Raw genomic sequence first — 20,850 nt, 5'->3', positions numbered from 1 at the left:
TGGGTGGAGGGCAGACATGGCCTCAAGGGCCCCCATTCCCCCAAGAAAGCAGGCCTGGAGCCCCGCCTGCTTCCCTCTGCATCTTGGCTCCTCATTGGAAAACTGGGGGTCCTATTATACTCCCGAGGCCAGCTGGGGGGACGTGTTTGTGCACACGTGCAGGTGAGCAGGTATAAGCATTGCCTGCATGCTCTCACTACCCTCTCCTTGGTCAGAGGGCTTTCCCTGCAGCTTTCAGAGGCTGCCTATCCACTCTCTGGGTTGTGGGCTTCGGGGTCTCCCCTGAGGGCAGGGTCCACCTTTGGGGTTCCAGCACCTAGTCTGGGGCTGGGCCACAGGTGGGCAAGAGGCCCAGGCTGGCAGTAGGAGGTTTGGTTGCCCTAGATGGGCTGAGTGATCATGGAGGAGCCTCACTTGTCTGCTCCTCGGACCCCACACTGGCTGAGTGCAGGGTTAAACACCGCAGGATGGACGCTTGGCCTCCATGGCCCCCAGTGGCCTGGCTAAACTGGGCAGGGTGGAGTTCTCTAGTTGGGGCCAGGCTGGGCCTGGAGGGGTGGAAAGAGAATGACTGGGTAGAGGCTGAGGGTCACCTGGGTGGGGCAGAGAGGTGTGGGTGCCCTGGGCTCAGGCATCTCCAATAATCACCCTCTGTCTTCTCCTCCCAGGTGTTCTTCTGGATATCCAGCAACACTTTGGGGTCAAGGACCGAGGCGCCGGTTTGCTGCAGTCAGGTGAGGCCCGTCTCCCATCCTGGTCCCCCCACCTGGCTTTCTACCCAGTGGGGATTCCCTGCCCATCTCTTCCGTGGTCCTGACTTGCTGAAAAGAACGTGAGCTTCGTGTCCAACATCCTACCTTGTCACTCACATAAGGCACCACTTCTCCCAGCCTCTGATTCTATTCTTGTAAAACAAACAGCACCTGCCCTCAGGGCTGTGGGTAAGAATGTAGGCACCTGGGAATCACCTCTCAGATGCCAAAGCAGGAAATTCTAGCTGGTCAGCCTTGGAGCAGTTTGCAGACCTAGGGCAGAAGCCTGAGAAACCTGGGTCCCAGATGAGACCTGGGTCTGAGGTTCTCTGCCCCTCTCGCCTGGGATCCTGGCCTTGGGACTGATGGGGAGGCAGGGCCCATCCTCCCTGGGCCAGGGCAGGCTGGCAGGTGATTATGCAGTTATTCCAGCCTCTCTGCCCCTCCCTCCAGGGTCCATGTCAACCTTGCACCTGCTCAGTGGCCCTGTTGGACCTGAGCTCCTGGCCCTCCCATAGGCTGTGGCCCTGCTGGCCGTGCCCTCAGCAGGACCCCCAGGCCGGGGCAGAGACTCGGAGCAATGTTACATCCTAGGGCTGGTCCTGACCCGGCCCTGACCTTGCTGTGTGGCCGGTTCCCTTGGCCCTGGTTTCCTCGGGCTGTGAGGCCCAGTTAGATGTGGGGGAGAAAGTCTGTGGTCTGCATTCCAGTCTGGGAACCCCGTCCCCTCCCGAGCTCTCTGGGGAAGCAGGGGTGGAGTGAGCTGGCTCCGTCCAGGAACCTGCCTGACCTGTCTGGGTGGCATTCCAGCATGCCCAGTGCCAGGCCTCCTTGAGCCACAGCCACTCAGCCAGGCTCCGTTTCTCACTTCCCAGGTGGGGTCTTCTGGGCTTAGAGAAAAGGCAGATGAATAGCTCCAGGGTTCAGTCCTAATAGGTGAGAATGGACAGAGCTGGGACTGGGGCAAGTCTGTGGGGCCCAGCTTCTCCTAAGGGCATCCAGGTCCCCCCTGCCTCTGCAGACATCACCTCCCAAGCCCCTCTGTGGGCTCCTTGCCCCCTCCCTGCCCTTGCTTGGCCTCCTTTGGCTGGGTCAGAGCAAGTCATCCTGCCCTGGAGCCTGGGACAGGTTCCTCCAGCCTCCTGGGCTCCAGGCAATGCACTGACCAGCACTTACAGCCTGGGAGATGGGGGAGACCGAGGTCAAGCCCGATGGGACTGTGGGAGGGAGCAGGCTGCCAAGCTGTGAGGGAAGGGCAGGAGGGAGCCTCATCGCCCATCCTCCTCCCTCCAGAACCCCTGAGTCACTGGGGACTCAGCCCAAGCTTCATCCCCTTCCAGGCTGCTGACTGATCTTCCCCCGCTCCCGCCTCCTCCATTCAACCCCCCATTGATGGAGGTCAGGGCCAGGGCATCCACCCAGGGAGAGGGTGGGAGGGCTGCAAGGGTCGTGGCTTTGCCACAGTTATGCCCTGGGCTGTGCCTTTCTTGGTTAAGAGAGAAGTCATGGCAGCCCCTACTTATCCCTGGTCACCTGGCTGGAGGTGGACAGACCACCCACAGCATCATCATCTTTGATTCGCCCTCCTCCAAGCTCCCTTTGGTCGGCTTCACTTTCAGGATGGAAGCATAGAGGTCAAGAGAGGGGAAGTGACTTGCTTAAGGTCTCATGGTGAGAGAGTAGCAGGCCTGGCATTGGGACATCTGCGTATGGGGTCCTCTTGGCTTGGGAGGGGACACAGACACTCACTGGATTGGTGAGGCTTGTCCCAGGCGTCAGAGTGTCTGGCGTCTCAACATTCTTGGGGTGAGTGCCTCTGGGCCACGGTGAGTATTTCCAGTACTCTCCAAGACCCTCTAGTTTTCGCCCTGTGGTCCTCATCCCACCCCTCACCCTGGGCACCAGCTGGGAGGGCTCCCCAGAGTGTCCTTGCCCTTCTGGCCAACTGAGCCAAGAAGCCAGGTGGGCTGGACCAGGACGTGACTCATTGGGCTACCAGGCACATCATCTAATTGGCCTGGGCCCCAGGCACCTGTCTCTTCCCCAAGCACTGATAAGGTCGGAGCCAGGTGGAGGGCGCCAGCCAGGTGTTGGTGCTTGCCCAGATCAAAGGGCCAGGGCTGAGAGCTAGGTTGCCTGCTTATTTGTGGGCACCAGGGGCTGCCCGGCCAGGAGACAGGGTTGGGGGGCAGGGGCAGAGAGTTTGGCCTGGGCCTGCCCGTGCTGTTTCCCCTAGGGACCAGAGCATGAAGGCTGGTCTGGGAAGAGCCTACTTTTGGCAGCCCCCTCGCGTATTGCTGCCAGCTCTGAGCCGGCCCCTCAGCTGCAGCAGCCATAGCTCAGCCTCTGGGAAAGCCCACAGCAGAAGTACAGCTCTTGAGTCTTGCTGTCTTGGGAAGTCAAGAGTCCCCATAGCCTATACCTAAACGGGCAGCTTTTGCTAAACCTACTGCTCAGCAGACCCTGCGCTAGGCTCTGCCTCGGACTCAGTCCTTGCATGCAGGAAGATTCCTTGTATTGATGGGAACAGAAGACATATTTAGTCCCCACCCAGTGGAGACTGTGGGAGCCTGGGGTGGTGGTGGTTGTAGCAGAGAGCGTGGACCTAGCTGTGTCTGGTGGCAGGTCAAGACTTCCCCGAGGAGGGGACATTTGAGTGAGGCTTTGAAGGATGAATTGGAGTTTGCTCAGGGGAAAGCAGGGCTTCCCAGGTGGCACAGTGGTAAAGAATCTGCCTGCCCAGGCAGGAGACGTAGGAGGCTTGGGTTTGATCCCTGGGTCGGGAAGATCCCCTGGAGGAGGGATGGCAACCCACTCCAGTATTCTTGCCTGGAGAATCCCATAGACAGAGGAGCCTGGCTGGTTATAATCTGTGGGGCCTTTAAAGAGTAGGACGTGACTGAGCGCATGCACACACAGGGGAAAGGACTTCGTTAGCTTGGTGATCTGTCAGAGTTTCCCCCTTCCCAGCTGGATAAAATATGTCAGGAAACATTTAAATGACATAGCTGAGTTTGAAAGCTAAAGCTAGCAGGGACATTTCCAGGTGATAGAAACAAAGAGTTGAACTCAGAAACAGGAGAGGGAGCTGGTACCAAAGCCAAGTGGGGACCAACATATGTCTTAGAAGCTTGTTACAGTATTTTTAATGTAAACATTTTTATCACAAAGACTTTCAGATATACACAAATCATAGAATAATGTAACAGGTTTCCATAGATCTATCACCCAGATTCATCAAAGGATGACTAATCTGGACCAGTTTCCAGACTTGGGGGTATTCTTTACTTTGAAGATTGTGCAGAGCAGATTTGGGTCCCTGTGTTTTTAGTTGATCACCAATATATGGGTGATTCAGTTTCTGCCCGGGGTTTCCCTGATTTCAAGCTATCTACCCAGGCTGATGGACAGTTTTTCCATCTGTGAAAAGACATCGCTTCCTTGGTTCAGCATTTTAGCAGGGAGCCGAGTCTAGCTCGTGCTTTGTACAGGCCTGGGAATTCTACCCACTTCCACAGACAAGCATCTGTTTTCAGGAATCCCAGCAGAAATAAATTCCACACTGCTCCTTAGGGAAGCTGTCATGACCCAGGACTTGCCCAGGACACAGGTGACAACTCCCACTGAAGACAAACCCAAATTCAAAATGAAACAGAGCACACAGGGAAACCCACATTCGTGGGAGAGAGTCCACCAGCTCCGAAAATGGGGAAACCTGCTCCTAAAGAATTAGAACAGACTCATTTGAAAGGACTTTACGTTCGGTATGTTGAACACTCAAAGCTCTAAAGAAAGAGTAGAATTTTTAGGACTGGAATAACACATTATTTAAAAAAAAAAAAGAATAAGGAGATGTTTAAAAGCCCTAAATTTGAAATTCTGGAGTGAAAAATATAAGTATAAAATGAAAAATAATTAGATGAGTTAACAAGTAGACTAGACCCAGTTGAAGAGAAAATAAGTGAACGAGAAGCTGGATCTGAGGACACTGGCATAAATGCAACTCAGGGGAGCAGGGAGTGAGAATGAGGGCTGTGCTGTTGCTGGCTCTGGTGTGAATTTTGTCGTGGGGAGAGCTAAGGTGAGCCACTGGGGACAGCAGGCGTGGTCTGATGGTATGGAGCATCTGGGTTTTGTCTGGAGGCAGCGGGGAGCCAGAGAAGATAGCAGAGCAGGGCTGGTCCCTGCAAGGTATGTGCCTCAGGAGGGTCACGCTGGGGCAGAGTGTGGGAGCGGATGGCGGGGGAAGGCAGCTCAGCGCTGGGGTTTGTGGCATCACGTGGAAGGGCTAGGATTCGGGGGCAGGGGTGCAGGGACAGAGGAAGGGCCAGCTCAGACTGAAACCAGACGGCGCCTTTGCTTTGGGACTGAGTCTCCCTCCCCACTTCAGCCAGCCCAGCAATATCCTCCAGCTTTGGCAAAAACTCAGGTTCTGCAGGCAAAGTTGGGCAGCCCCCGTGGCTGTCCCGCCATGGCCCTCCTGTCTGAAGGGATGCTGGAGAACCTCTCTTCCCGAGGCCTCAGCGGCCAGCCTAGGGTCTGAGGCTGAGCAAAGTCTGAAAGAGGTGTAGTTCCCCTCCTTCCTTCCTCTTGAGTGTGGTGGTTGTCTAGGCACCGATGGGGGTTGGGGGTGGGCGCTGATTTGGGTCCTCCTGGTTATCTTAGCCGGCCTGGGCCTCCATCCTCCATATCCCATGGGCAGGCATAGCCTGACTCCTGCAGCTCCGTGCCTGCCCGAGCTCCTTCCCTGCCCACAGGATGTGGAGGATGGCGAGTCTCCTTCCAATAATAAGTTGGTCGGATCCGGATTTTGTAAAAATAACCCTGGTCCAGCCCAGGCTGGGGTGGGGCTGGACACGTGCTCCAAGGCCATGCTCCAGGACTACCTTCTCAGCAGCCCCAGGGGGTGGGGTGCGGGGGTGGTGGTGGTAGAGGGGTTCCTGGGGCTGTCTGCCAGGGCTCAGAGCTCTCAGCGGGGGTTGCTCCGAGCTGTGGGTGCTGGCTTCCTCAGCAGGCCCACTGGGAGAAGGCTTTCAGCCAGCACCACGAGAGGTGGAGGGTGCCTTAGGGACGCTCTCAAGCCCTGATGACTTCCTGTTGGCCCTGCGAGGAGGAGGTGGGACTTCCTGGCGGTCCAGTGGTGAAGACTCTGCGCTTCCACTGCAGAGGATGCAGGTTCTGTCCCCAGGGACCTAGATCCCACAAGCATGCATGCGTGCGTGCTCAATTGTATCCGACTCTGTGACCCCATGGACTGTAGCCCGCCAGGCTCATCTGTCCATGGGATTCTCCAGGCAGCAATACTAGAGTGGGTTGCTCTTTCCTCCTCTAGGGGATCTTCCCAATCCAGGAGTCGAACCTGTGTCTCTTGCATTGGCAGGTGGATTCTTTACCACTGTGCTATTCAGGAAGCCAGTGCTGGGAGGCAAAAAAATTAAAAAGTAGGAAGACGGCATCGCCCATCTTGCAGAGGAAGCAGCCAAGCTCCAACTCCTCCCACACCGCCCTCCGAGGCCCTGCCCCCTGCCCTGGCTCCCTGCCTGTGGCTCCATTGTCTGGGACCTGTGGGCTCAGCACATGTGAGCTGATGGAGGGCTTCCCCACTCCCTGACCACAGGATGTCCTCGTGCTGGGAAAGCCATCCCTACCGAGACCAGGGGTGGGGCAGCCACTCTGCCCAGAAAGCTCTCCTCGAATAAACAAAGACTATGGGGTTGGTGGTGGTGGGCCCGGGAAGCTTCTAGCCTGGGCTGGTCTTTATTTTCATCAGAGCTTCCTGCTGGCCAGAGAAGGCTCTGGCCCTTTCCTGGGATGTGGGTCACCTGTCCAGGCCTTTGCCCATGCTGTTCCTCCCATCAGGAATTTGTTTTCCTCTGGTCCCGACCTGGTTGTGTTCAGGCCTCTCTGCTGGCCGGTGACATCCCCGAGGGCCAGGAGAGGTCCTTTCTCTTGTCTCCCCTGAGCAGAAGGGGAAGGCTCTCAAGATGGATTGAGTCTTCCTGCTGACCTTGGACTCCCCTGTCCCCAAGGGGAAGGCCCTGAGGAACAAGGGAGGCCAAGGTCAAGAGGGTTGCTGTGTCATCTTGAGCAATCTCCTCCACCTTCCAGTGGCTCCAGCTGTAAAATGGGACTCGGTGCCCTTTGGCAGGATGAGGGTGGGGAAGGGGCATGGCTGCTCCAACAGGAGTCCACCTGCAGTCCTGGGTGCCTCTGGCCACCCAGACGAGCATGCACGAAACCAGTGGGGAAAGTGCCAGAGGGGCTGCCTTCCGGTTCTGCTGTGGACAGGAGGGTAGGGTTGGACCAGGATGGCTGGATGTTGGGCTGAGGCCTGACCCACCTCCTTCAGCCTCTCTGCACCCATCCAGTGGGGGCTTGTCTAGTGCTGCGGATCTCCCACTGCCCACTCACTAACTGCCAGACCCAGTCCTCGGGGTTATGGCCTGGTCCCCATCCCTATCCCCTGCTGCTCCCTCCATCACCTTCCCAGCCTGCAGCCTCTTGCATCTTCCTGCTGTCCCTGACACACCCTGAACTTTCTCTGGCCTTTGGAACATCAGCTGGGATCTTCTGCCTTCCCGGCCTGGCAGTCTGTAGTGTGATTTAGAGCAAGGACTTTGGAGTCAAGTTGGAGTATAAATTCTGGCTCAGCCACACACTAGCTGTGTGATGTCACTCCTTTAAGCCTCTATTGTGTCTTCTGTGAGATGAAGATAATAAAATCAGATTGAGAGGATCTGTGCTTATGTACAGGGTACATCCCTGGGCCTTGCCTAGAATAAATGCTCCATAAATGGTAACTGCAGTTATTAATGGTCAGCATTATGGCTCATTAACAGTCATACGATTTGTAATTGATCTTCTAGTATTCTTGATTTTAAGTGTTATCATCACCACAGTAAATTCATATAGAGCCTTCAATGCCCAACTCTGGCATCACTGCCTCCAGGAAGCCTCCCTTCACTGTCTTGGCAGAATTTAGCCCTACTTGCTGGTTCCTTGGCATTTTAACTCTTTAAGCTGGTCAACCCACAGATGAGGTCTATTCCCTGGTTGGACAGCGGGGGCAACTCCTACTCTGATTTGTCTTCTGCCCACTCCCCACCTTGCAGAGACAGGCATAGAGGGAACGATTCTTCCTTTTTCCCTAACATGTGGAGTCCTCAGGAGACTGCAGTCTCTTTCCTACTCTGCTCTGATCTCAGGCAGATCCTGGGAGACAGACCCAGCAGGAACAATTCTTTTTCTAGATACGAGGAAATAACTTCTACCTTGACTGATGTAAACAAGGGCCCTTTGTTGACCAAGGTTGACCCACTCTGGGCAGGGCATGGCATTAAGCACTTTACGAGCATTATCTCAGTAGTGCCCAGAGCAAGCCGGGAGTTGCTATTTTTATCTTCATTTCACAGATGAGGAAGTTGGCACGCCGGAGGTGGCTTAGACTCCTGAGAGTTGATTGTTAAATTTTCAGGAATTGTGTGAGCTAGTTGTTAAGCACAGACCGTTGTTAAAAACTAAATTACATCAATTTACAATTAAGCAGCATATTAAAAACAAAGGTAATAAACACTCAAGATTCATCACTTCCTAATTATTTTACTGCCTTGTACTTATTATCTACGTTCTTTAAGTTATTTATGTCTGTTGAATCTGGATGGTAGACTCATATACAGCTCTGCGTGACTGCGTATCTATTTTCAATTCTGATTAGTGACATCATGTTGGGAGCTTGAAATCAGGCCACATTGGGAGTATTCGCACCATGCTAACTGGCAGCACTACTCATCAGGGCCCGCCTCCCCCTGCCTTTTAGAGAGACAGTTGCTAAACATTTATCAGCATACCATGGAATGAGGAACAGAGAGGTTGTGACCTGCCCAAGGTCACCCCGCTGGCAAGGAACCCAGCTGAATTCGAGCCTGGGCAGTGTGTCTGGAGTCCAGATTCTTGCACCTCTCTGCTGTGCTGATTCTGTAGCAGGCCCCCATCACCCAGTTGGGATTACAAAGTATCCTCACGCCCATACCACTCTCTGTCTTCCTCTGGAGGATAAGAGACAGTCACGTGGCCTCAGCCTGCCCTCCTCCCTCCGTCTCTCTTCTCCTAGGGGCGCAGGCCTGTGAGGGACCAGCCAGCCCCTGTGAACGTCCAGCGTGGTGGTCAGAGGCCACCCTGTCTGCTCACCCGGCCTTTGTCTGGCCATCTGCCCGTCAGCTGCGGGTCTGCCTTCCAGGAGGAGGAATCGGGGGCTGCCTCTCCGCGTGACCTGGCGCCTCCCCTGCCTTGCTGGCCTCTTCATCCCACCTGGGACCCCCAAGGCCCCTCCCATCCCGCTAGAGCCATCCCCATGGGGTCCTCTAAGACTCTGCTGCGCTCTTGTTCTGGAAGAGCAAAACCAGGTCACCTCACGCCTCTGCTCAGCATCCTCTGGTGTGTTCCTCTCTCACTAGAAGCCACAGTCACCTCAGTGGGCCACCAGGCGCTGCCCCATCTGGCCTTTCCTCCAGGTCCCTCTACATCAGCTACTCTGGTCTCTCTGTTGTTCCACAAATACGCTAAGCCCACTTCTGCCCCAGGACCTTTGGGTTTGTTCTCAATCTAATATCTGCATGATTCATCTCCTCATCTCCTCCAGTCTTTGTTGAAATGTCACCTTCTCTGACCTTTCTTTTTAAAATGTTTACGCTTGTATTCTTTCTCTTACATGCTTTTCCTATCTCCTTTTTCTGCCCTCTCCCCCTCCTTAGCACTTGTCACCACCTGACATACTATATTTTTAATTTTATTTTTTGTTTCTTACTAGATTGAAAACTTCAAGAGGCCAGGAATTTTTGTCTTTGTTGAACGGATGAAAGGATGGATGAATGAGCGAGTTATTGAATTAATGAATGAAATGACAATGTTCCTAACTGTTAGGAAAGCCTCTGTGGCTTACTGGGAGTTAGGGTGGCTGTGTGGTCAGGCCAGCATGACACCTGGGTTTCGAGGTTCAGTTCTGCCCTCTTTTGCTGTGTGGCCTTGGGCACGTTCCTTTCCCTCTCTGAACCTCTTTTTCCAAATATAATAAGGAGAGCGGTGTGGCAAAGTATAAGGAAGACTGGCTCGAGTCAGGCAGATAGGAGATCAAATCCCCACTGGGACATTTACTGCCAGTGGGGCTCTGGGCAAGTCACTTCTCTCTGAGTGTGTGAGAGAGAGAAGTGAGATGGGACGGGGGTCAGAAGGATACACAAGATGGGATGCGGTGAACCCCTAGAACAGACCCTGGTGCATGAAAGTGTTCAATGAATAAACCTTTACTTTTAAAAAGTGAAAGTCACTCAGTTGTGTCTGACTCTCTGAGACCCCATGGACTATACAGTCCATGGAATTCTCCAGGCCAGAATACTGGAGTGGGTAGCTGTTCCCTTCTCCAAGGATTGAACCCAGGTCTCCCGCATTGCAGGCGGATTCTTTACCAGCTGAGCCACCAGGGAAGCCCAAGAACATTAGAGTGGATAGCTTAGCCCTTTTCAAGTACCCGAATCACCTTCCGCTGGGCATTGAAGAGGATGTAGTCGTGCGGTCTCCTAACCCAACGGGGCTGTCCTGTCTCCCCTGGGCCCGGGGCCTGGCCGAGGCTGCCCCTCTTGGGTGGGGGCTGCTTCCCCAAAAGGCACTTGGTCTCTTGCTGAGTGATCTGAGCAGGTGGGCTCTGCCATGGGACCCTCCCACGCCCCTGCCTCACCCCTGAAACTCTCCTCTCCCACGCAGTTTTCATCTGCAGCTTCATGGTGGCCGCCCCCATCTTCGGCTACCTGGGTGACCGCTTCAACAGGAAGGTGATCCTCAGCTGCGGGATTTTCTTCTGGTCGGTGGTCACGTTCTCCAGCTCCTTCATCCCCCAGCAGGTGAGGCCTGCCCGGGCTTCCCACCCGGCATTCCTGTGCATCCTGTCCACGTGTCCTGGTTCCTCCAGGGGGTGGCTAGTCTGATTGACCTGTCCTAGTCTAGACTGGGCTTCCAGCCTGTTGGGTTCAAGTGTACTGTGATGAGGGGGTCTTTGGGTACTTCGATACTCTGGCCTTGCTGATGGGCTGTCCCTGTGCTGGCCTTGAGCTGACGGATTTGTAGCCCAGTGGGACATCTTAACTCTCCCTGAGCTGCTTCTGATTTGCAGAGAATGTGAGAAACAGGGGGAAGCAAGTCAGACCAAGGAGTCAGGACCTTGGGTTCTAGTCTTGGCTCTGCTGTCATCTTGCTGCGTGACTGTAGATACATCGCTACCTTTCTCTGGGCCTCGCACAGTTTGCTCTTTGTCCAATGACCAGCCAGTTCCCTGGATCAAAGTCCTCTGGAAATAAACATCAGTTTAACCTAAGGAAGATGTTTCTGACTTGGCCCCCACAGTTCAGGGTTTGAAGATCCCAGTTCTGTGGCCCATTCAGCTTTGTGATCTGGAGAAACTTGCTTTACTTCTCTGAGCCTCAGTTTCTTCATCTTTAATAGGGGGATAACACTTCTCAGCTTGAAGGGCTGTTGTGAGAAAAAACTGCACTGGTGGATGTCCACACCCTGACACATACATGGAAGGTGTTCAACACATTTTTATTTCTGTTCTTTCTTCCAAAGAGGAGATATGTTGCTCTGATAGGAAGTGAGTGTCCCGTCACTAGGGGTGTTCAAGCAGAGAAAGGACAATCACATGATGGCTATTGTAGATGGAGATAGAGGAAGAAGGGGGAAAATCAGGTCTTATCCTCAGGGAGTTTTCAGCCTAGGGGACAAAAGAGGAGACCCTGGCCTTGGCAGCATCCAGGCTGGGGGTGGGAAGATGTGACAGGAGCTCCCACATTCAGACTTTCAAGATATGCAAAGTGCTGAAAGTCCTCACTGAAGAGAGACAACAGTCTTTGACATCCATATAGTCAGGGAAGACTTCCTGGAGGAGGTGGCACTTGAGCTGGGCAGGCAAGCCAGGCAGGTTTGGCCTTTTGGCGAAGATAGCACGGGCTGAGGGAGCAGCCCTATGGAGGCATAAATGGTGTAGAGTATTGACAGATCAGGGAGGAGAGTGCTTGACTGGAGAGGAAGGCAGGGACCAGGTCATGGAGAGCCCTGACTGCCAATTTGGGAGGCCTGAACTTCTTTCTGGGATCCTGGGAGAGTCTGAAGAAAGGAAGGGTGAGTCAGATTTGTACTTATGGAGAGGAGGTTGGAGGTGAGGGCAGAGAGAACTGGTAGATTTGGGGGTTCCAGCTTTGCTTCATGGGGCAACTTCAAGGAGGAGGGTCAGGTCAGCTAAGCTCCAGACCTGGAGCATCAGGTGGAGTCTCATGGCCAGGGTCAAAAATGGGGACTGGACCAGAAGAAGCTCCTGGCCCCCCCTGGGTCTTGTCCTGCCCACGAGGCTGCTTCTGGGATTGACCAATGAGTCTAGGACCATGATGTCCAGTCTGGGCACCGTTCCGGGTGTGTGGAAGGAAAGGAGAGCTGGGGAGAGAAGATGAACAGAGGCAGAGGGAGAAACAGACGGGTCACTCCCAATTCATCTCTAAATTCACTGCTGCCATGTTCTGAGTCCCGTCGGGGGTTTTGGTGGACCTTGGCAATGTGATTCTGGTTAATTTGGCAGAGAAAATGCCCAGGAACAGCCAAGAGCAGTGAAAGTAACAGTGAAAGGGGCTTTGCCCCATTAGTTATCACAACATGGCTATTCTAACTAAAACAGCAGAGGGATAAACTAAGAGACTGAGGAAGCAGAGTCCTCCTTTTCATGGGAGGATGAAAGTTGCATCTCAAATAAACGGTGTTGGGAGGACTGGCTGTCCATCTGGATGGAAGATAAAGTATGGCCTGTATTTCTAACCACACTTCAAAATAAATCCCAGATAGATGAAAGTAAAGTTAAAAGCAAACTATAAAAATCAACAAGAAAAAGACAAATAGCTCAGTAAAAAAAATAGGCAAAGGATAGTGAGAGGCAATTCCTGAGGAAGATCCCCAAAGGGCAATGTATGTAGGAAGAGATGGTTCTCTTGTTCGGGAGTAATGAAAGCACTGCAAATTAAAACAACAATGAGATGCCATTTCACACCCATCAGATTGGCGGCAATTAAAAAGGCTGACAATACCAAGTGTTATTAAAGCTGCTGGTGGGAGTGTAAATTGGGAGAGCCTCTTTAGAGAGCAAAGTGGCAGGATTTTATAAAATTCTGTGTACACCCCAGAGCCCTGCCTTCTACTTCAAAGTATATGCCGAAGAGAGAAACTCCATCTCATGGACACGAAGTGATGGGTGCATGCAAGGACGTTTGTCATAGTTTTGTAATAGAAAAAAAAAAAGAGACAGGGAGAGAGAAGACAAATAGTCTAAATGATCATGACTAGGGGGATGCCCAGATAGAATGGGGTGTATTCATGCTATGAGATTTTTGGCAGCAAATGAATGAGCTAGATCTACATTAACTAGCTGAAATGGGTTTCCAAAAGATGAAGGGAAAAAAAGCAAGTTGTGGGACAAGATGCATGGAGAAAAACATGGTCATTTGATTTTTTTTTTTTTGAAAGTACACAGGGGACACTAAATGTTGTCCCCTGGTATGTGTACATACAGGCAAAGGTAGAAGTCAGGACAAAATATACAAGATATCCAGTTCCAGGGGGAGGAGTGAGGATCAATGGGATCCTTTGTCAAAGAGGTCTTATCTGCCTGCTCTTGTAACCCAGGAGAACAGGACATCATTCCCATTTTCTTTCTCTTTCTAAAATAAACGCAAAAGATAAGAGAATATATATATTGTTCTGGGATGGACTAGCCCTTCCTGAGCAAGATGTGAAATTCAGAAACCATTAAGGGAAAATCAGCAGCTGGGACAGATTGAATTGAATAACACAAAATAAAGCTTCTGTGTGATGAAACTCCCCGTAAAAAAGTAGAAAGATGATGGTGGAAAATGTTTGTGACCTATCTAATAAACATCAATTCCCATGACATATAAGAAGCTAACAGAAACCAATGCAAGACAGACAATCCAACAGAAAACTAGGCAAAGGCTGTGGGTAGCTGATTCCCAGGGAAAGAAGCACAGGCAGGGGCCAGGGGAAGGAAGTCGGAGAGTGAGAGGGTGAACGAACTATGGAAACGAGAGGCACAGAGCGGGGTGGGCAGGACCAGCCATGCGGAGAGGTCTGGGAAAGAGATGGAGACGGAGAGTGAGAAACAGGGAGACCTGGAGGAGGGTTGGATGTGGGCGATGCTGGGCCGGATGGGTGGGCAGGGTGAGGCCAGGGGAAAATGACCAGGCTTGGTTCTCAGGCCCTGGGCAGCTGGGGGTATTGAGGGGCTGGGTCCACATCAAAGCGGGTAGGACCACTGGCAGCTGGCAGGGCCCCACCCTTCCCGGCTCAGCTGGGCTCTGCTCTTTGATGTGTGATGGGGGAGGGGTGACGAGCTCACTGGGCTTGCCCTGCCCACTCCCAGTGTACACTGGGTCCTCAGTGCCGCCAGGGTCAGCCCAGCGGCCCTGTCAGGGATGGGACTCAGAGTGGGGCTGGCTTGAGGCTCCTGAGGTGGGGCCAGGACCCAGGGAGGAAGGCTCCTAATCGGTGGGGCTGGCAGTGGAGACACAGGCTGCTGCTCCTGCCACACCTACAACTCTCAGCCCGTGAAAGTCCAGCTCCATCCCTGTCCTGGGCCCAGTCTGACCCACTATTCAGAGGTGGGAACTGAGGCCTGGAGCCGCCCGGGGTGTAGTTGTTGCTCAGGCAGTGGTTGGGCTCCATCCTGGCTCCGAGGCCCCGCAGAGGGTGGGGAGCAAAGCAGGGACCAAGGATGAGCAGGCAGAGGAGCAGGACAGTCTCCCAGCAGCCTGCGCCCCTCCCCCACAGCACTTCTGGCTGCTTGTCCTCTCCCGCGGACTGGTGGGCATCGGCGAGGCCAGCTACTCCACCATCGCGCCCACCATCATTGGCGACCTCTTCACCAAGAACACGCGCACGCTCATGCTGTCTGTCTTCTACTTCGCCATCCCGCTGGGCAGGTGAGGGATCCGGGCAGGGTCCCCTCGGATTTCTGACCATCCCCTCTCCTTGACGTCTGGCTCTCTGTGACCTAAACATGCGGGCTGTCAGCGTTGAAAGCCACCGGGACCAGCTCCCTGGCTGGCTGAGGGGGGTGTTGGGGTGGGGCAGGGCTGGCGGCCTCCTGGACTGGTGAGCATCCCCTGACCCCCACACCCCTGCCCGTCCTTGCCTGACGACGTAGTTTTCTCTGCAGCGGCCTGGGCTACATCACCGGCTCCAGCGTGAAGCAGGCGGCCGGAGACTGGCACTGGGCCTTGCGGGTAAGTATACCTCCCCCAGACCAGCTCTTGCCCAGGGTCACCCAGAGATTCGGGGACAAAGCCCAGGCCTGGCTCCCTAGCTTCCCACCTCGCGGACCTGGGCTCTTCTCCATGAGCCCACTTTGAGGTGTTGGGGAGCCAGACTTGCCCCTGCCACCCTCCGGGGCTGCAGTCTGCAAGGACAGAGGAAATTCCAGGTTCATGGTGGCACTTCCTGGTTCAAGCCGGGGGTGGGGGGGCACTGTGCCACGGTGGGACTGAGACAAGACCTCTGTGTGGGGACGCTTCCTGTCCTGCAAGAGGATTCAGCACAAGTGTGCCAAGGCCCCAGGACGGTGCAATCAGAGGAAACAGAGATCCCCAGTCTCGCGAAGGAGAGGAAGCTTAAGACAAAGTGTTTTTTCCTCAAAAGCAGGAAGGAAGCAGCCTCCGTGGAATTTTTTGATGGGGGGTGGGGGAGACTGCAAATGGAGAGGAACTCCCCAGCCCATGGGCTCCCAGGCCTGGTGGGGGTGGGTACAGATTTCCCTGTTCTCATGAGCGGGTGGAGGAGCTGGCGGATTGGAATCCAGGCTCCCATGATGTGCTCCTTCCATCCGGAGAGAGGCCTGGTGCCTTGGAGATTCTGTTCTTGACACTGGGCAGGATGCAAGGAAGACCCAAAGGGGCCCCTGCGCCTCTGTTCTCCGGGGACCCCCATGCTGCTGTAGCTGCTTAGTCGCTTCAGTTGTGTCCAACTCTGTGTGACCCCGAGGACTGCAGCCTGCACCTCTGTCCGTGGGATTCTCTAGGCAAGAGTACTAGAGTGGCTTGCCATGCCCTCCTCCAGGGGATCTTCGCAACCCAGGGATCAAATCCGGGCTACCTGCATTGCGGGCAGATTCTTTACTGCCGAGCCACCCACATGGGCCCCTCCCAAATGATCACCTACCTACTTGATATATTAGCTGGAAGTTTCATGCCCAACAAGTCCCTTCTCAGTGTCCACCCTCCCCAGGGAGAGGAGCTGGCCTGAGACACTTTCCCAGACCCAGGGAGGTGGGTAAGAGCTGGTGTCTGGCCCCTGACCCCAGGAACTCTCCTTTCCTAGTTCTCATCCGCCCACCTACCTGTCTTCCTTTTGTTCCATCTATCACCCATCCATTTATCCATCCTCTTGTTTCCATGTGTTAATTCATCCACCCAGCAATCCATCCATCCAAGGATTCATCCATCTGTCCGTCTATTTAGCAATCTATCCTCCTTCCTTCCTCCATTCTGACCATCCCTCCCTCCTTCCCTTTCACTTTCAGTCCCCTCTCCCGTCCTACCTCTCATCTGGACAGCCCATTTGGAGCCCACCAGCCTTTTGTGCTGGCATCACTCCCGGTGGCTTTGCCCAGTCTGGAAGGCTGGGAAGATATGAGCCCAGAGGAGGAGCCCGGGGCCCAGAGAAGGCATGGCTGGCCTGGTACCCCTTCCCAGTGCCAAAGAGAGACAAAGACTCTGGGGCCCTGGTGTCCTAACTTGGTGCACCCTGCCCCGCCAGGTGTCCCCCATCCTGGGCATGATCACAGGAACGCTCATCCTTGTCCTGGTCCCGGCCACGAAGAGGGGCCACGCCGACCAGCTTGGGGGGCAGCTCAAGGCACGGACGTCATGGCTCCGGGACATGAAGGCCCTGATCCGCAAGTGAGTGCTGCTGGGAGGGGTCCAGTGGGAAGAGGGAGAGGTTCTGAGATGGGAGGACATCCCCCCCTTGCCTGCTTGGCCGGACTCCCCGGCATCTCCACTGTCGACAGTGCTGAGACCACTAGTGTTTATAATTCCTGAAGCCAGAGCCCTTGGCCCCGGAGCCCGCAGGGAAGGCATCTGAGGCCTTCTGCCCTTGGAGGGAGGGTGTGAGGGAGGAAAGTCTGCCTCCTGGGCCCTGCCATCTGCAGGGGTGCCAGCCCCCCGCTCAGTGTCGCTGCCCCGGCCTCTCTCCAGCCGCAGCTACGTCTTCTCCTCCCTGGCCACGTCGGCCGTGTCCTTCGCCACAGGGGCCCTGGGCATGTGGATTCCGCTCTACCTGCACCGTGCCCAAGTGGTGCAGAAGACGGCGGAAACCTGCAGCAGCCCGCCCTGTGGGGCCAAGGACAGGTGAGGCCGGGCCCGGGGGTCGGTGCCAGGGGCCGGGTGGGGGGTGGGTGGAGAGGGATGCAGTCAGCCCCCTTACCGCAGCTCTGCCCCCTAACCCGCACCCCGCTGTCCTCTGTCTCTGCAGCCTCATCTTTGGGGCCATTACCTGCTTCACGGGTTTTCTGGGTGTGGTCACGGGGGCAGGAGCCACGCGCTGGTGCCGCCTGCGGACCCAGAGGGCTGACCCGCTGGTGTGTGCTGTGGGCATGCTGGGCTCCGCCATCTTCATCTGCCTCATCTTCGTGGCCGCCAAGAGTAGCATCGTGGGCGCCTATGTGAGTGCAGGGGGTGGGTGCAGGGGCTCTGGAACAGGAAATGTGGGGGTGGGAGATGACACCCCCCCCGCCCCGCCCCGCAACTGGAGGCTCCAGGCTTCTGTCCCTGCTCTGACTAGGGCTTGGGTGCCCTTCAGGGCTGTGGGCCTGGCTTGAAGCCTGTAGATTATCCACAGATTTCTCAGGAGCCTCACTGCCAGGAGTTGGTGGTGGGGAGGCTTGTGGGGGGCTCCCTGCCAGCAGCCAGGGTGCAGGGAGCAGCCTGGGACCTATAGTGGGTAGAGCGCCCCCTGATGGTTGTTCTGGTCTTCCCCAACCCCGGACAGATTTGCATCTTCGTAGGGGAGACGCTGCTGTTTTCTAACTGGGCTATCACCGCGGACATCCTCATGGTGAGGCAGGCCATGGCTGACCACTCAGGGCAGCTGGGGAGGGTGGGTGAAGGGGTGGGAGAGCTGGCAGGACTTGTGAAGGGAGACAGTGGGGATTTTGGGGGTCTGCACTGGGCCAGGGCCTGGAATCAGAGGGTTGAGCAGGAAGAAGGGAGGGATGTGGGAACTGGGTGCAGAAGGGTAATGTCTGGAGGCCTAGGTTTGTGGCCGGGAGGCTGGCACTGCCAGGCTGGCACCGACGTGGTGCTGTCTGCCAGCGCTCCGCCCCCAGGGTCTGAGCTCCTGTGGACTCTGCCCTCTCTGGCTCAGCCTGGGTCCCGGGCGTGCCTGCCCGATGCCTGTGGCTGGGCTGGGTGGACAGAAGCTGTCTTCACAGGGCCAACAATGGGCTCCAGACCAGCCAGCCAGGGACAAAGGGCTGTCTGAGTGGTGGCAGGGGTTTGTGTCCTTGAGCAGGGACAGGAGCAGTCTAGGAGGGACCCGGAGGGGCCTGTAGCCTTGATAACAGGCATCAGTCTGGGGGTGGTGGTTGGAGACAGGGTGACGTGTGGTCCTGACCTCAGGGACCCTCCAAGTCGGGGCCAGGAGAGGGTTGAGAGGAGGGTGTGTGGGGCTGACTGGTGGTGGGGAGAGTGTCTGGGAGGTGCTGGGGGTGGGACCCTGGGGGCCAGGGAGGAGGAAGGACTCCTCAGGGGCCGCCTTCAGTGCACCTGGTGTTTGCTGTCAGAGTACGGGTCAGCCTAGGAGGTCAGATTCTGCCTGGGTGTCGGGCCCCTGCCATCTCTCCTCCTCCAGGAAGCCTGCCTTGCCTCACCCGAGCTTCCCTGCAAATCTGCTTCACCCAGGGTTGTCTCTCCTGACTAACCCCTGACCGGCCCATGGCTAGAAGGGTGGGAGATCTGACTCAGCTCTGCACCGCAGCATGGTGCCAGGCATGGTGGCAGGGGTGGGGCGGGGTCACTGCTCACGTGGGAGTGACGGTCAGAGTGAGACTGAATCAGGTGCCCTTGGCGGTAGGCAGGACCCCTGCTCTGCCTCTACCCCCAGGGGCAGCCCCAGCTGCTGACAGGGTTTGGGTCCCAGGGAAATTGTGTCCCATTTTATTAGGTGTCACAGCTAAGTGACTAATTATTCCTGGAAATGGGGCCATGCAATCGAGGTCTCCCCTCCCCCTGCCCCCAGTAACTGGGTGCCTGGCAGGCACTAGCTGCTGTCATAGTCTGTCCACAAAGGGTGGGCTTCTGGGGCAGGGGGCTGCCCAGGGCACCTGCTGAGGTGGCTGATGCCCACCCTCTGCACCTCTGCCACCAGCCCTTCTGTCTGGCCTTGGCCTACCCGGCTTTAGAGCTGTGGCTCCTTGTGGGTCCGGACCTGCTTGGTCTAGGCAGGAGGGTGGGTTTTGGGGGCCCAGGGGCTCTGGCAGTCGGTGCTGGGGGTGAAAGTGGAGGTTCTTCCAGGCAGGGTCCTCTTCACCAGCATTGCCCTTCTCAGCCAGCCTGGGCCTCAGCGGGGCAACCAGGATGGGTCTTTCCCCTGCGGGGGAGGTGAGGGCAAGCCTGAGGCTGGGCTTCTGGTCCCAGGGCGGCCATGTGCCATCTCTGTGCCTTTGGGCCTCGGTTTGCCCATGACTGGTGCACTTGGCTCCCTGGCAAGGGCCAGGTGCAGGTGCTAAGGCAGTGTGGACTTCAGAGGGAGGAGGGAGTGGGGAAGACGGGAGGACTTCGTGTGAGGCCATGTGAGCACCAGAAGTGTCGGGCCCCCTGGGATGAGGCCAGGTGGGCGCACCTGGCTTCCCTGGCCTCTGACCCGCCACCTCTTGCACAGTATGTGGTCATCCCCACCAGGCGGGCTACTGCCGTGGCCCTGCAGAGCTTCACCTCCCACCTGCTGGGGGATGCTGGAAGCCCCTACCTCATTGGCTTTGTGAGTACCAGGGACTGGAGGGGAGGGAGTGGGAGGGTGTGGGGGCTTTGGGAGGTGGCCCCCCCCTGACATCCACCGGCTCCCCCACCCCCCAGATCTCCGACCTGATCCGCCAGAGCACCAAGGACTCCCCGCTCTGGGAGTTCCTGAGCCTGGGCTATGCCCTCATGCTCTGCCCCTTCGTCGTGGTCCTGGGTGGCATGTTCTTCCTGGCCACCGCACTCTTCTTCCTCAGCGACCGTGCCAAGGCTGAGCAGCAGTGAGTTGGTGGCGTGGGTTGGGGTGGGCCTGCTGCGGCTATGACAGGGTGAAGTGGATGGGTTCACCTGGCTGACGAGGTCCCCGCCTCCAAGAGGTGCAGCCTGCATCACTAGTGGGAGCCCACGTTGGCACCGGGGTTTGTGTGGTGGGTCTAGACAGTTTCTCTGGAATGAATGGTTTTCAGGGCTGGGCTCTGCTCCTTCATTTTCCTCTCATCGTCTGACTTCTTTCTCCTCTCCTCTTTACTCCCCCCTCTCTCTCCCCTCTCCCCACTCCTGGGCTCTCCCACCTCCCCCTGGGGCTGACGAGGTCCCTGCCCAGCACGTCCGGCCCGCCGGCTCCCGCGATGCGATGCTCCAGAGCAGTGCCCGGGCCCGGTCCCCGCTGATGTGCCACCTTGACCCCCGCCCGTCTCTCCCCCAGGGTGAACCAGCTGGTGATGCCTCCTACATCCATGAAAGCCTGAGGCAGTGAGTGTGGGCTGGGTGGGTGGGTGGGTGGGGGGAGCTTCTTGTGGGAGGGAAGGGGTGGGGATCTTGGAATGAGGAGCTGTGCAGAGGGATGTTCTAAACTCCCTGTGAGTCACCTCCTGCCTGGGCACATCCCAGCCCTGGGACTGGTCCTCTGCCTCCAGTAATGTTGCCTGGATTGACCGGTAGACCCACGGGATGGGGGGGTGGACAGGCTCCCTCTTCCAGTAAATCAGCTCCCCCTTCCTTCCTCAGAAGGGCTGGGGGGCGGGGGCACAGGTCAGGGTAGG

At 56.2% G+C, this 20,850-nt stretch overlaps 1 protein-coding gene across 1 annotated transcript in view; it reads left to right on the top strand.

Moving 5' to 3' along the window:
• The window catches only part of SPNS2 (sphingolipid transporter 2), a 37,689-nt gene that overhangs the window by 14,991 nt on the left and 1,848 nt on the right, over positions 1-20,850 (top strand). Inside the window, exons 2-12 of the mRNA XM_040243710.1 lie at positions 669-734; positions 10,509-10,645; positions 14,625-14,776; positions 15,013-15,079; positions 16,608-16,750; positions 17,048-17,200; positions 17,325-17,514; positions 17,841-17,906; positions 19,731-19,829; positions 19,925-20,088; positions 20,514-20,560. Coding sequence (XP_040099644.1) covers positions 669-734; positions 10,509-10,645; positions 14,625-14,776; positions 15,013-15,079; positions 16,608-16,750; positions 17,048-17,200; positions 17,325-17,514; positions 17,841-17,906; positions 19,731-19,829; positions 19,925-20,088; positions 20,514-20,556 — 1,280 coding nt within the window. The 3' untranslated portion in view covers positions 20,557-20,560. The remainder of the gene's footprint in view (positions 1-668; positions 735-10,508; positions 10,646-14,624; positions 14,777-15,012; positions 15,080-16,607; positions 16,751-17,047; positions 17,201-17,324; positions 17,515-17,840; positions 17,907-19,730; positions 19,830-19,924; positions 20,089-20,513; positions 20,561-20,850) is intronic.

The sequence above is a fragment of the Oryx dammah genome, unplaced genomic scaffold (assembly GCF_014754425.2).
Source record: "Oryx dammah isolate SB20612 unplaced genomic scaffold, SCBI_Odam_1.1 HiC_scaffold_8, whole genome shotgun sequence".
Classification (NCBI taxonomy): Eukaryota; Metazoa; Chordata; class Mammalia; order Artiodactyla; family Bovidae; genus Oryx; species Oryx dammah.
Note: the sequence above shows the minus strand (reverse complement) of the source record. Positions and strands in the feature narration are given on the sequence as shown.